This window comes from Petaurus breviceps, unplaced genomic scaffold, assembly GCF_028583685.1.
Source record: "Petaurus breviceps papuanus isolate PSGF00001 unplaced genomic scaffold, PetGlider_PUasm1.0 173, whole genome shotgun sequence".
NCBI lineage: Eukaryota > Metazoa > Chordata > Mammalia > Diprotodontia > Petauridae > Petaurus > Petaurus breviceps.
In genome coordinates, this window is record NW_027185759.1 from 10,545,964 (window position 1) to 10,561,312 (window position 15,349).

At 46.7% G+C, this 15,349-nt stretch overlaps 1 protein-coding gene across 8 annotated transcripts in view; it reads left to right on the forward strand.

The window, feature by feature from the left end:
- PASK (PAS domain containing serine/threonine kinase) overlaps positions 1–15,349 on the forward strand; it is a 64,016-nt gene that overhangs the window by 27,277 nt on the left and 21,390 nt on the right. For 6 of the 8 annotated variants that reach the window (XR_011167432.1, XM_069083380.1, XM_069083379.1 and 3 more), the window contains 6 exons: positions 6,119–6,348; positions 7,359–7,538; positions 8,968–9,108; positions 10,333–10,467; positions 11,439–11,699; positions 14,758–14,923. Coding sequence is in view for 7 of the 8 variants with exons in the window: in XM_069083380.1 (XP_068939481.1) it covers positions 6,119–6,348; positions 7,359–7,538; positions 8,968–9,108; positions 10,333–10,467; positions 11,439–11,699; positions 14,758–14,923 (1,113 nt within the window). In the remaining variant the exon portion in view is untranslated. Of the gene's footprint in view, positions 1–731; positions 1,252–6,118; positions 6,349–7,358; positions 7,539–8,967; positions 9,109–10,332; positions 10,468–11,438; positions 11,700–14,757; positions 14,924–15,349 lie in introns of those variants that run through there. The other 2 variants (XM_069083385.1, XM_069083386.1) reach the window with 2 other exon arrangements.

The window sequence follows — 15,349 nt, forward strand, 5'->3', positions numbered from 1 at the left end:
AACAGACAACTTCTCCGTACTTCTGGTAGCTCTCATAGGCACAGATGGTACTGCCAGGAAGGACCCAGAAAGGCTTAGCCAAGATGACTGCTCGGACAAGTGGACTTTGCCTGCTTGCCACCCATTACAAGCAAACGGGCACGGAGAAGAAGAGCTTGTTTGGGGATGAACAAATGGCTAAGAAGACGGTGCCTAAGGGTGGGCTTTGGGTCTAGACCGCGGCTTCAGGCAGTAGTAACAGACCCAAATAGCAATGGAGACCTGCAGCTTGACTTAGAAAACCACAAGTTAGCACTCTGTGCTGTGTTTTTCTTCATCTTGTTAAACATTTCCTAATTACATTTTAATCTGGTCCTGGCAGGACTCTGGGAATTGGACTGTAGCTTGTGAGTCCGACACCTCTGGCTTAAAGTACAGTCAGATGAACTTCTGCGTGAGGACTGTGGCTCCAGCATGGCAGCTCTCTAAGAAACACTGGGCTGTTCTAGTTGTGCTTGGTGTCTTGCAATTTTAACTGAAAAGGAAAGAGGAGGCAGAAACTGCCTGAGTTTATCCATCCAGCTGGGTATGGATACAACAGAGACCAGCTGTAACAGAGAAGACAGTCTGTAAAGGCGGCATTCAGAGCAAGCGGAGTTTGAGGAAGGGGCTGGCTCCAAGTGTGTGGACAGGGATCCCCCAGATATAGGCAAAGACGATGCAAGCATGAGGTCTTCGTGTGGAGAGGCTGTTGGGCCCGCACTGTCACTGAGATTTTGTGCAGAGAGACTTGTGGCCAGACTCTGGTGGGAGTAAAGGGGAGTCAGAAGGCTGTGTAGGAGCAAGGAGGATTTGCAAGAACATTCAGTGACAAGGGATTGTGGGGAAGCCTGTGAGTCAAGGTTGGCGTGGGTCAGGAGCATCTGGAGCTCACAAAGAGCCAATGAGGCTTCGGCTTTGTCTAGAACGGGCCCTGCCAGGCTGTCGGGAGGGGACGCGGTGTGGACAAGGTGGATGACCGCAGGGATCTGGAACCGCTAGATGGCTGGGCCCAGGGAGCGCCATGGGAGAGTGGCCCCCTCCTCTGAAGAGCCAGCACAGCATCCCTGAAGCTGCTTCGCATGTGCCTCACCTGGAGATAGAAGCTCCTTGAGGGCAGGGACTGCAGAAGCACTGTTCCTACACACAGTAGGCACTTAATAAGTGCTTGTCTAGTTGGTTGACTGAGTGCACATTTAGTATTTGCTTCCTGGACAGCGGAATGACAGGAAGGTAGGGACTGTTTTCTTTTTTGGTTTTGTAGCTCCATTTGCTAGCAAACCATCCCCCTCATCATAGCCAATAACATCTTACCCCATGCTTTGGGATTTACCTGTGTTATCTCATCTGGTTTCATAGTCATAACAACTCTATGAGGAAGGTACTTTTATTATCTCCATTTTTTTTCTTTTCTTTTTTTTGGAGGGCAGTTTGGGGTTAAATGACTTGCCCAAGGTCACACAGCTAGTTTTTTGTGTTAAGTGTCTGAGGCCGGATTTGAACTGACTCCAGGGCCGGTGCTCTATTATTCACTGTGCCACCTAACCACCCCTTATTATCTCCATTTTTAAGATGAGAAGTTAAATGACTTGCTCAGGGTCATACAGTCCAAATGTCTGAGGCTGGACCAGCACATTATTTGAACCTGAGTTAAAATCCTTCCTCATGATTACTGGCTGTGTGACCCTGTGCAAGTCACTTAACTGATGTTTGTCCCAGTTTCGTCATTTGTAAAATGGAGATACTAGTCCTTAACTCCCAGGGTTGTTATGAGGACCAAGTGAGATGGTATTTGTGCTGTGGTCTGCATACTTTAATGTGTGTCAGAAATGCTGTGATGACCAGACGCCAACTAGCTGCCAGCAGGCGTTAAGAAATGCTTATTGAAGGGGCGGCCAGGTGCCTCAGCGAGTAAGAGCACCGGCTCCATTGTTGGGATGACCTGGATCAAATCCGGGCTCACATACTTAGCACCACACCCAGAAATAACTGGCCGTGTAACTTTGAGCAATATACTTAACCCCGATTGCTTAAATAAAAAAAAAAAAGAATATTTTGGGGCGGCCAGGTGGCTCAGCGAGTAAGAGCACTGGCTCCAGTGTTGGGATGACCTGGATCAAATCCGGGCTCAGATACTCAGCACCACACCCAGAAATAACTGGCCATGTAACCTTGAGCAAGTTACTTAACCCCGATTGCTTAAAAAAAAAAAAAGAAATGCTTATTGAGTAGACCTGAATTGATAAGGCTTGCAGAGGGAGCGGGGCCAGAGTGTGCCGAGCCAAAGCCTGTGAGACTGGGAGATTTGGCCATTGGCTCCAAATGACGCCGACTCAGCGTCACTCATGGAACTCCATGGTGGTAAGCTGCAGAGATTGTGCAGTGCTAAAGTGCTTTCCTCAGCTTCCTATGCCAATGGAATGATAGATTCAGTCAAAAGTAAATATAAAAAAGAATAAAGTTTCAAAACTACTTTCCATATAACAAACCCTGTGAAGTTTTGTATCCACATTTTCTAGGTGAGTAAACTGAAGCTTTGGAAGGTTTATGGACTTGGCCATAGCCATTGTTACACTGGTCCATGAACATGTAGGCCCTGATCTCAAAGCCCAGCTATTGCTCTCCTCCAAATCATGTGCCTTCATAACCTGAAGTGTGCAGTGTTTGGATTATTGGTGTGTGCTTCTGATGCTGTTCTTTTTTTTTTTTTTTAAAGCAATTGGGGTTAAGTAACTTGCTCAAGGTTACATGGCCAGTTATTGCTGGGTGGGTGCTAAGTATCAGAGCCCAGATTCGATCCCAGGTCATCCCGACTCTGGGGCCGACCACTGAGCCACCTGGCCACCTCTACTGACGCTGTTCTGATGAGTTTCCAGGACTTTCTTTTTTCAGAACAACCAATGGAAAATTGAATCTTGTAATGAATTTTCAACATTCACAGATTCACATGTTTGATCCTTCTGCAAGATTTTGTACTGTTTCTCATGTATTTTAAAAACATTCTCATATGAGAGGAAGCTCTCAGGAAGGGGAGACAAAAGGGACAAGAGGGATGAATGGAAAAGCCCAATGCAGAGACAAAGCCCATGTGCAGAGCAGCAGGAAGACATCCAGCTGAGTTCCCATCCCCCCCCCCCCAAACACATCTAGAGCGTGTGCTGTCGGAATCGCGCTGAAGAAATCCGAGAAAAGGCCACAGTGTGTTACCTCTGCAGCCAGAGTGGGCACCAAGAGATGTATAAAAAGGGTGATAGACACTGGGGACAGGGGTGCAACAGGAGTACCCTAAGGGGTACCCAGAGAGAGGCTGAGCTCCAAGGCCCATACCAGGACACCCAGAACTTCAGGAAGGTGGGAAGAGGTGTCAGCTGGCAGCTTTGTCACCTACTACCCGACACCAAGGTGCAAACCCAGGGTGGACTGAGGGGGTTCCTGTGCCCAAGGGTCCTTGGCTGTGTATACCAGATCCCAGGAGCAGAGCAGGGTCTTAGCAAGGAATGACTGGCTCAGGAATCCCACCCTAAAGGGAACCCTGCCGTTCTTTCACTGTGGATGAGCAGGATTTTGTAGCTCAGAGCAGGGACAGCAGTCAGGTCACTGTGGGAGCCCTGGAGGCTTGTAGGTCCCTAGCCTGAGCTGTCCCTGAGAGCCCAGAATAACACAAGGCTCAATTCCCTAATAAAGCAGCAATTAAGGCCAGCCCAGGCCTCCACTGTCTAATCGACACCTGTTCTTCCAACCTTCTCATCCCTCCTCAAGCCTCCTGTGACTTCCCCTGCTGCTCAGCTCTCTGCTGAGGACCTGGCTGTTCACCATTCCTGGTGGGAGCTCTCTCACCTCCTACCATTATCTCCTTCACCTCTGTCTGCACAGGAGATCACTTCCATGCCATCTCTTCCGTCTTCCACTGTGTTTCAGTTTCTCCCTCTCTACTGACTACAGACATTCCCATGTCTCGCTTGATCCTTCTGTCCTTGCTAACTATAGCTGTTCAGACTGGAGAAGGGGCCTCTGCCTTCCCTCTTCTCACTCTCTTAACCCCCTACAATCTAGGTTTTTCCTCATCATTCTAACAAAATCGCTTTCTCCAAAGTTATCAGTGATCTCCTAACTGCCAGATCCATGGCCTTTTCTCAGTTCTCATCCTTCTTGGCCTCTCTGCAGTCTTTGATGCAGTTGATCCCTGTCTCCTCTTCAATACTTTCTTTTCTCTAGGTTTACAGGATTTCTCTCTCCTACTTTCCCTCTTCCTTATTTGACCTCTCCTTCTCAATCTCCTTTGCTGGATCCTCATCCAGGTCACACCCTCTAACTGTACAATGTCCCCTCTATCCTGGGCCCACTTCTCTTGCCAGGATAGATGCAACTTCATTTGGTGATCTCATCACCTCTCATGGATTTAATTATCTTCTCTATGATGATGATTCTCAAACCGATCTCCCCTGCCCCCAAAATTTCAGATATTTTGAACAGGTTGTTCAGTAGGCATCATAAACTTAACCCGCCCAAAACAGAACTCATTTCTTTTCCCCCAACTTCGCCCTTCCTCTTCTACCTTCCCTTTCACTGTAGAGGGCAGCACCACACACCCACAGTTAGGATCACACATGATTTAGCAGCAACCCCCATAAAGGAACAGAGAGCTTGGAATATGGTATTCCAGAAGGCAAAGGGCATACTTATAGCCAAGAATAACTTGCCCAGAAAAACTGAATATAAACCTACTGAGGAAAAAATGGACTTTTAATGAAATGAAAGACTTCCAAATATTCTCGATGAAAAGAACGTAGCTATGTAGAAACTTTGAAGTTCAAGCATAGTAGTTAAGAGAAACATAGAACGATAAGCATGGCTAAACAATCGTAAGGGACTGGAAATCATGATTTGCTTACATTCAAATATGGGGAGATGATCTGTGTGTCTTCCTTGAGCCCTGTCATCTCTAGGGTCATAGAGTGAGTCTAATTAGACAAAGCCTGGGAGTGGCTCTGCTTTGTCTTGATGATCTTAAGAGAAGCCTAGAAAGATAGAGGAAGAGGAATACCCTAGAGGGGGAAGGAAAAGGAAGGTTGAGGGAAATGGTGTCATGTAGTCAGGGTGTGCTAGTGCAAACAAGGAGGAAAGGGCTGGCACTTGAATCTCCCCGTTGTCTAAACAGGTCAGAGGAAGTATAGCACAAGCACAGAGCTAGGTAGAGAAAGAGTTCTGTACCTAGAGCAGGGGAGACTCAGAGGGAGGGCAGGTGAAGGGCTGCTGGGGGGTGCCATAGTGCACAGAGCTGTGCCTGGAGTCAGGAGGACTCCTCTTCCTGACTTCATCTGGCCTCAGACACTTAACTAGCTGTGTGACCCTGGGCAAGTCACTCCACCCAGTTTGCCTCCGTTTCTTGGTCTGTAAAATGGGCTAGAGAAGGAAATAACAAACTGCTCCAGTATCTCTGCCGAGAAAACCCCCAATGGGGTCGTGGTGATTTGGACACGACTGAAATGAGTGAACAACAAAGAGGCTAAGGGAGGGATCAGTCCTAATCAAGACAAAGAAGGATCGAACTATGTATTGCCCTTTTTTTCAGGTGGTGAGAAATGGGAATTTCAGAGGGTGCCCATCAGTGGGGATTGGCTAAATGAGTTCCAGTATAGAGATATGATGGAATACTTGTGTGCCATAAAAAGGGGGAGGTTTCAGAGAAACCTGGGAAGACTTGGGCAAAGTCTACAGAACCAGGGCACAGTTTATGCAGTGACAACCACATAGGAAAGACAGACACAGCTGAGAGAATCAGGAGCTTTGCTTGGTGTAGTGACCAGTCCTGATTCCACAGAATTGATGACGATGTGTGCTTCTCACCTCCTGACAGGTGAAGGACTCAGAGTGCACAAGGCGATGCATAGACTTTTGTACACGGACAAAGGGGAAATTTGTGCTGCTTAACTATGAATTTTTGTAACGGGGGTTTTGTTTTTCTTTCATTTCCAGTTGTGGGGAAAGGCAGGGGTGGAAGGGAGAGAAGGTAGATTTTTGCTAACGGGAAAAAAGTAATTACAAAAGCCTCCAGATTCTTAGAAGCACTCACCCTTTCCTTTCACTGATTCCTTTTCAGAAGAGGGATGGAGTGCCTTTTGCTTGTCTTCACTGGCTGCCCAAAACATTTGTACGAACCGCTTCAGCATCATGTCACAGACAGATCATTCTGAACTGACCAGCACCATCTGTAGCTCCTACTCCTCCTTACTGAACAGCCTGCCTTCGAGGTCGTCCATCCATTCTCTGACCTCGTCTGTGTATGCCCCAAATAAAGCCATATTCATAGTGGATTTGAAGACAATGAAGGTAGTGTTAACCATCAACCACAGAAATGCCTTTTTTTGTATTGGTGTCATGTCAGAAGGAGAAATTGTGTGCTTGTTAAGTAGCCTTAGGACAAAATATTTGGGTCCATCTTTGTAGAGGAACAAGACTTAAACCCATGTGAAGTAGGAGTTAGACTATAATTGGATTTTTCACTCTTTCTTCATCATATTCACTGAGGGGTAAATGATTTTTCATTCAGTTCCCCAGGTACATCTGCTCAGTGATAATAAGGGGATATGCTTGGTGTCGATAGAGGTAATAATAAAATAATAATGTTATATTGATGTAATTCATTTATAAGGCTAGAGATTCAAGGGAGAGGATCTATTAGCCCAGTTAAGAAAACAAAAAGGAACTTAAAATGTTTCAGCTCTCCGAATGCATTGACTTAGAAGCTAGTAGCCCACAATCAAGAGAAGAGGGGAGCTATTGATGTGATTTCCCATTTTTAGTGTTCCCATTTGTGATTAGGAGAAGGTTGTCTTTAGTTCCCTGACTAGGTGAAATAGTGTTCTTCTTGGCAATATCTGAGACACTATCATCATAATTTCTGATTTGGAATCTGATGTGCAGGGTAGGAAATGCTAAGTGGTGCATAGGGAAGGAAAGCCTTGTGACCTTGTTTAAGCACATTTCTGGAGCTGTATTATGATGGCTAGGAGACGGAAGCAAGAAGAAGCCATCTGGGAGGTTATCTGTTTAAATTGTTTTCTTGGGGTGGCTAGGTGGCACAGTGAATAGAGCACCGGCCCTGAAGTCAGGAGGAGCTGAGTTCAAATCCAGCCTCAGACGCTTAACACAAAACTAGCCATGTGACCTTGGGCAAGTCACTTAACCCCAATTGCCCTACATTCCCCCTCCAAAAAGCAAAAAAAAAATTGTTTTCTTGCTGGGCTATAAGTGAAGTAAGAGGTGACAGCATCAGTATTTGAATGTTGGGGGAATTGCTTAGAGTGACTTGTGACTTCTCTTGCTCTGTCCCTTTTTAGATCCTTGTTGTCAATGACCAAGCGTGTGAGCTCCTCGGGTATTGTGGGCAGGCGCTGGTTGGCCAGAGGTTGTCGCTGTTCTTTTCTAAATCCAGCATTTCAGTAGTGGAAGCATTAGTTAATGAGTCTGACAAGTCTGGCGAGGCAGATGAGCAGAATGTCATCGCTTTTGGAACAGTGGTGAGTTAGCCGCTGGGGCTGGCGGCGCCTTGGAGGCTGGGCCTTTGTAGATCCTTTCCATGCTTCTTTCGGATTTTGCCTAGAGCCCACCTTGATTTGTTTCAGCCTTCAAAATTAATAGTTGTTCCTATCCTTAAAGTCAGCATTGCCCTGTATATGTTCCATGTCCAAAGTTTAATTGGCAGCTCCCTTTGATAAGTGGACGTTTAAGTCATGAGAGAGTGTGCTCTCCTGAGTACCGACTTTTGGTGGAAGTGTTTTTGACTGTACCATCTTTGGACATGCCTAATGAAGGCTGAAACCGCATTTCTCCAAATGTATCTGACCACATAAAAGTGCATGTGAAATGAACATAAATGAACTGTAAAATATGTCAAGAATTTAAAATATGTTCATAACAGTTTCCTATTTCAACTTTCTTCATGTGCCACCTTATCATTGTGTCATGGAGGCTGGGTGGGAGGCTTGTCACTAGGATGCTTGCTACTCATCAGCCCTCCTTGTTAGCCTCAGCACCTCCAGAAATTTAAAGGGCTTACAGCGATTCCCGAATCAGAGCTCTAGAGCTAGGAGGGGTTCGGAGGACAGAGGACGGAGCGAGGCCCAGATGGGGGCCGTGGTCAGTCCTAAGAGAAGCAATGTTGGCACACCAGTGGTGAGGAGAATACAGGTTGGAACCTGTGTGCTTTGCCTCCAGCCTCTGGGGTCACTGGGGATGGGGCCCAGGGAGATCTGGGTACTCACTAGCTTTGTGAGCTGAGCAGATCCTGTGAGCCCTGTCTGCCTCAGGGTGTGATAATAGTCCCTACATCCTAGTGCTGTTTGGAGATAAAAGGAGGGAATTCTAAGATCCTTTCTACCATTAACATTCTGTGACTTTAATTTGAAGCGTTTTGGATGGATCATTTAAAGGTGTTAATTCTTGAGAAAGAGGAATAAGGTAAGAAAAACAGTATATGTAATTGTGTGAATAGCCATATTCAGAAGTAACCTACTTTTTTTTTCCTTTCCTGATGCATCAAATATAGCTGAGGAAGAAAAAAATAGTTTGGTTTTTCTCCTTCCTTAAATCCTATTTCAGTTGCCTTGTCAAGCCTGTGTCTGCGTCTGGCAGGCCTTCCTCAGATGAAAAGACTCTGGCGTCCCGGAGCCAGCCTCCCCTGGCACCAGGTGGCTAGACCATCTCCCGTGACCCTTAGGACAGCGCCATCCACGCTGCTGAGCTTGTGGGAGTCGGTCACATAGCTTGTTTTTCTTAGAATCCTCCAGCTTTGAAAGGTGCAGTCCTGGCCTTTGGCTTTGGTGGAAGTAGGCTCAAAGTCCGGATCCCGAGGCTAGTTAGGACAGGAGGCCTCATGCTCTGAGCTCATCTGGATTGGCTGGTGCTCTGGGCTTTGTGGAGGGATCCTGAGCCTGGCCTTGTTCCCAGGTGGACCTCCTCTGCTCCAACAAGGAGAAGATCCCTGTCTCCATCTGGATGAAGAATCTGGAGCATGATTGCTCCCCATGCAGTGTCGTTTTGCTGGAGCCCGTGGAGCGATTCACAGTTTGGGTCACTTTCCAGAGTGATGTGAGTCTGCCTCTCAGTTTCCAGAATGAATATCTCCTATGTTATTTCCCCTTCACCTAGGATCTTTTCCCCCTAGTGCTTCAAAAACCACTCCTCCCAATTATTCATTTGGGGAAATGAAGCATAACCAGCCAGCCCAGGGCCTGCTAATAAGCTACTAAGTTTCTGAGACTGACTTTGAACTCAGTTCTTTTAGGCATTTCTGATTCCAGGCCTAGCATTCTGTCCACTGTGCCATCTAGCTGCCCAAAGGTGTTGCCTGATGTGGTAGGTAGAGCACAGGATTGGGGGTCAGGAAGACCCCTGCCCAGATCCTGCCTTGCCACTGGTTAGCTGTGTGACTCTGGAGAAGTTACTTCCCTCTATCGGCTTCCTACAGTTCTCTCTGGTTTATCTCCCAAGTGATAGGTGGGGTTTCGTTAGAACTGGTGAAAGGTAGTTCTCACAATGGAACATTCTCATACATGTTTAATCAGTTTGACAATAAAAAAAAATATACATCTAAGTAGCATCATTTGAAAAATGTTACTGTCTCATCCTGTGTGGGAAGGGAAAGTTTTTTGAAAGAAATGAACTTCTCTGACATGTCACCTGTCTGGACGTGGCAGCACACCCCTGTTGTCCCAGCTGTGGGAGGCTGAGGCTGCTGGGACCTCCTGAGCTGCAGCAGGCTAGCGACTGCACTAAGGTCATCACCACCCTCAGGGACAGGGGGTTACTAGGTTTCCTAAGGAGGAGGGAGCCAGCCAAAATCAGCACCAGGTCAGATCAGAGATCCCATGCTGATCAGGAGTGGGACTGGGCCCCTGCATGGCGCCTGCACTTCCAGGCTGGGTGAGATGGGGAGCCCTGCTATTTAGAAGAAAGAACTCGCATAGTGTACAAAATATACACAGGCTACTAAATGGTAATAGTTGACAGTGGTTTTTTTTTTTTATTTGAGAACTAGAGACCGTCTTTCTAGGGAAAATGATAGGGAGGTATTGCATTTCAATTTTGAATTTTTCATAGGTAAATTTTTAGTCACATCTTTTGTAGAGGGAAAAAGTTGTGTTTTTTTTAAATGATTAGCTTTTAAGTCTTCTGCACCCCTAAGGAGAGGCAGCTTTCACTTATTTTTCTTACCTGAAAGAAACTGAGGTTTGAGTAAACTGAAAGCTGGACAGTTACTTTGTGATCCTGGTGTATTTCCTACTAAAGTAACAGGTGCACTTTTTCTCTAAGGGCAAGGTAATAACGTGTGACAATCTTTTTGCTCAACTCTTTGGCTACTCATCCTTGGAAGAAGTGATTGGGCATGAGATCCTGAGCCTGGTTCCTTCCCTGCAGATGCCGTCCCCAGGCCAGCAGGTCACAGAGGTATGTGCTGCCCAAGTTGCTGACAAGCAGACACTTCTCTCCTGTGGCTTTGGCTGCCCAGGGACAAATTCCATCCAAGAGGCACAGATTCTGCATCTGACATTTTAAGCTCAGGATTCCTGATTGTAGATTTTTTGGAATTTCTGGATGTCATCCAAGGCAGGGCCTTTTAACTTTGGGTCCATGAGCTGGTTTTAAAAATATTTTGATAACTGTATTTCAGTAGAGTTGGTTTCTTTGCAATGCTCTGCATTTCATTTTTATCTATTTAAAAGTGTGATGCTGAGGAGGAGCTGGCCCCCCAGATCTCCAGACTGAGTTGTGGGAGGGAGAGGAGGGACTCTCTGGGACACCCTGGGACAGGACACAAGAGAGGATAAAGCCTGGCCTGGGCTTTCCAGCTCTTCTGAGTGACTGCTGGGGCCACCAAGCAGACGCTCTTGCTGTCGATTTAGGCATTTGGAACATTTCTTCCAATTTGGGTTCAGAGATTTTCCTACCCAGAGCCCTAATTTTTCCCTGTTTTTGTTGGTGGCTGTTGGTAGTATGTTATTCACCAGGCCTTGAGGTGAGGAAAAGGTGAATTGGAATAGAGACCCCTCTTGGGCTCCAGCCTTCTGTCCTTCTGCCCACCGGGATGAGGGGAGGTGGGAGATCCTTATTAGAAGTAAAGACATCAGTAAGAAGGGAAGGTCAGAGGGACTAGCAGCAGTCACTAAGCATTTATTAAGCGCCTGCTGTATGCCAGGTGCTGTGGGTGCAGAGAAAGGCACAAATACAGTTCTGGTCCTCAGGGAGTTTGAAGTCTAATGGATGCCAGCCAGCTAGAGATACGGTCACCTCAGAAAAGTGGGGAAGCCTCATGGTGTGAGCACATGAGGAGAAAAGTGAAGATGGGAAGGTCAGGAGGGAGCCTGCCTCCGCTCTTTGCCCCAGACTTGCTCTAATCCAGCTGCCCCGGCCTTTGACAGGACCTCCAGATCCAGAGACTGACGGGGAGAACCAAAGACGGCAGCACCTTTCCCCTGAGCTTAAAGCTGCGCGTGGACATCCCCAATGGGGAGGAAGAGGGCCAGAAGGACTCTGCGCTGCCCATCTACTCCGCTTCCCTCTGGATCTTTACCACCATCAGCGGCTTAATCACCCTTCAGCCCGATGGGACCATCTATGGCCTCAACCACAACTTTTCTCTGATGCTGTTTGGTTATGAAAAGACGGAGGTGCTGGGGAAGGTAGGCCGCCTTTGGTCTGTGTAGCCCTTCTGTCCGCTTTCTTCCTGGGGAGCGGAGACAGTGGCGAGAGGAGGGCCTGACCTGTGGGGGTCCCCAGGGAAGGAAGTGCCCACCTTACCCAGAGCTCTCCCCAGCTACAGCCTAGAGTGCTGCCCCCCCCCCTGTGCATCTCCTCTTTCATCCCTCATCACTTTTACATCTTGGAGGCAGCTGTGGCTGCCGCATTTCATCAGGAAGCATTTATTAAGCACCAGCTGCATTCCAAGCGTAGTACGCGGTGCCAGGGAAGCAAACCCAAAGAGGGAAGCGCCCACCCGTGAAGGGGAGAGCATGGCACACACCTAGGCAGGTAGAGAACAAGCAGGAGGGCAAGCTGTTCCCTGCTGGGTCATTGGAGAGGGAGGGTTGCCCTGGGGGGCCAGGAGGTAGAGGTGAGAAGGGTGAGCCCTCCAGGCTGGGACGGCCACCATCGGTCAAGCCCAGAGCTGGGCCGGGGATGGTAGATGAGAGGGAAACGTGCACTGTATGTCAGGTGCCGTGCTGAGAGGATCTTCTTTGGAACCAGCTTGTGAGAGGTTTTACAAGCTCCCAAAGTCAGTAGTTTATCCTGAGGCAACAGGGAGCCATGGAATTGATTGAATGGGGGTGAATTGGTTAGCAGTGTGTAGGATGCACTGGAGTGGGGAGAGAGTGGAGGCTGGAGACCAGGTAGGAGCCCTCTGAAAGAGGGCTGCTTTGGGGTGAAAGACTTAAACACATACCTGCTAGGCATTCTCCAGCCTCAGTATCTTCTATTTTAAAAGAAAAAATTATTCTGAATTTAACAAACATCTAATAAGACGAACACTTCCGCATATGAAGTAGAGCATAAAAGAGGCTTGTATAGGAAGCTGCAGACTTCTTGTAAGCAGAGCTTGCTTTTTCTTTGAAGTAGCTGCCAAGTGCACAGGTCATTTTCCAAGCTGCCCCACTTCTGTCTTTCTGTCTAGCCTGCCTTGTCTTCCCATCTAGCCTGCCTTGTCTTCCCATCTAGCCTGCCTTGTCTTCCCTTCTGGGCATTTAAACTTTTTTAAATTTAGAATTTAACAAACACCATAGTAGGCATTTCATAGACATGGTAGCAAAGAAGAAGAGGATTGTGTGTGAAAATTGTAGATCTCTCTTATGCATAATTTGCTTTTCTTTTAAAATATATAGTAAGCTCTACTATCTTTCAAAATTGCCCTTTTTTGTGCTTTCTCCTAGCTTTCCTTCTCATTTCTTCATTTCTAAAAAATAATGCTCCAGTAGCCCTGTTTCCTTCCTTCCTTCCTTCTTTCCTTTCCTAGCCCTATGTCCCCTCTTTCTCCTATCATCCTTTTACCAGAGGGGGACCAGCATGCATAGTGGCTGTGTCTGAAAATGTCCGTTTTGTTCTTGACCATGAGTCCATCCCCTCTCTTGTCAAGTCAGGGCTAACAGACTTCATCGTCATTTCTCCGGAATCTTGGTTTGTTATTCCATTGATCAGTTTTCTCTAGTGTTTCAACATGTTTCTTTATGTTACTGTTGTATATATTTTTCTCCTGGTTTTGCTCAATCCCCCCTGCATCACTTCTTCCCAGATTTCTTTGAAACTCCCCATTTTGTCATTTCTCACAGTATAAAGTTATTCCATTGTATTCACAGACTGATTTGTTTGCTACTCCCCCACTGAAGGATGGCTTCTTCACCACCACAAGAAGAGGGGATCCTTTCAGTCTTTGGCCTTTTTATTGTATGGACCTAGTTGCGGTATAGCTAGGTCCAAGTCTGCACAGTTTGGTGACTTTTAGGGCACAGTTCCAAATTGCTTTCCATTAGCAAAAAAATTTTTGCTAATTTTTATCTCTGCTAACAATGCATGAGGGTACCTGTAGCCCTTTCCAACAATAGAAATTTTCCTTTTTTTTTCTTCTTTCTGTCTTTCCCAATCTGATATGTAGGAGGTGAAACCTCAGAGTTGCTTGAAATTGCATTTCTCCAATTATTAATGATTTGGAACATTTTTTCATAGTTGTCAATAGTTGAGTACATGCACTTTCTTCCATAGAGCTTCATATAGAATGTTTTCAAGCCCCATTCCCATCTAGACTGCCCTGTAGAAACTATTTTCACCGTAGGGCCTAGTACCCAGTAGGCACTTAATAAGTCTGCACTGATTAATGAATGCATTGACTTCATTGGCTTCTGTAGCATTGCGTTGCCTTATGTTGGACAGTGGTCAGTCCAGGTCTTATTCAAACTGTGACCTTGCCCTTCTTCCTCTGTCTCATACTTAGGCACCTTTGACCTTGCCTTCAGTGGAGGACTCGTGGTATTGAGACTTGTGTGCTTTGGTACAGATACTCTTCCCCTCCTGAGGCCCAGAGATCCAGCGGCAGAGAGGCTGAACTCCTGTTTCCTACCGTGCCCTTCTACCTGCCGGCACTGCCGCTGGTGTTTACTTTCCCTCTCTGCCAGAGGAGGCAGGTTTTGTAGCAAATAGACAGGATAAGGGAGAGTCCTTTCACTCATAAAAACCTGCCCTCTTAGCCTCTATTTTGATGTGGTGGCAACAGACAAAGGAAGTGTGACTCTCCAGGAAGGTTGGAGCATGGGCTCACCGTGTTGGTGAACTCATGGGTGAACCATCCATGGGATCTTCTGATGTCTAGCCCATAGTCAAAGCAGGAATTTCCCCTATAAAAAGGACCCTGCTTTTATCCATCGAGCTTCAGTAAGAAGCAGGGGTGTGTGTGTGTGTGTGTGTGTGTGTGTGTGTGTGTGTGTGTGTGTGTACACACATGGCATGGTAAAGAGAAGGGGCAGAGCCAAAGGAATGAAAACCTCTTACAGATCTGTTTGTTTAGATGGTTGTGCCCTCTTTAAACTCTCTCATTTCTCACTTGCCGTCTCACTTTTCCTCTCTCTCTTTCGCTCTCCCCTTCAGTCCCCCTCTGTCTCTCCCTGCTCCTTCTCTCTGTCTTCCCCTTCTTCTGCTTTGTTGTCATTATAGACTCTGCTTGGCTTCTGAATCTTAGGCATTGTGTGTTTCTAGAACATCACATTTCTGATACCTGATTTCTACAACTGTATGGCCCTGGTAGAAAATAGCTCTGTGCCGTCACTCAGTGGCCTCACCTCCTCAGAAAGAAGAAATGAGAATAAGGCTGAGAAGGGCAAGGAAGACGACCGAGACTGGAATCCTGCAGATGGTGCTGAAGGTAAAAGTGGCTGTAGGATTGCCTTGACATTGCAGGCATTTGTTGAAAGCCTTCTCCTGCTGCATTGGCACGCTAAGTATCAGCTCAGAGTTGGATTAGGAAGGAGTGGTAGACATAGCATTGCAACAGCATCCCAGTAGCTCACAATTTGAAGAAGCCCCAGAAGGCACCTAGGCCGGCTCCTACCTGAAGCAGGCATCTCCTTTACAGCATGCCCAAACCAATTTGACCTAAAAGCTGCCTCTTTGCAACGTCAATGATTTGTTTCTGTTTGTAGGAACCAAACAAAATAAATCTCACCTGTGATAAGAGAATTTCTACAAAGGGAGAAGGACCTCTTTCCTCTTCTTTCTCTCTTTGTATTCTCATCCTGGCCAGAAGTAGGAACACAAAGCAGATTATATCTTTGAAAGCTTTGAAACTTTT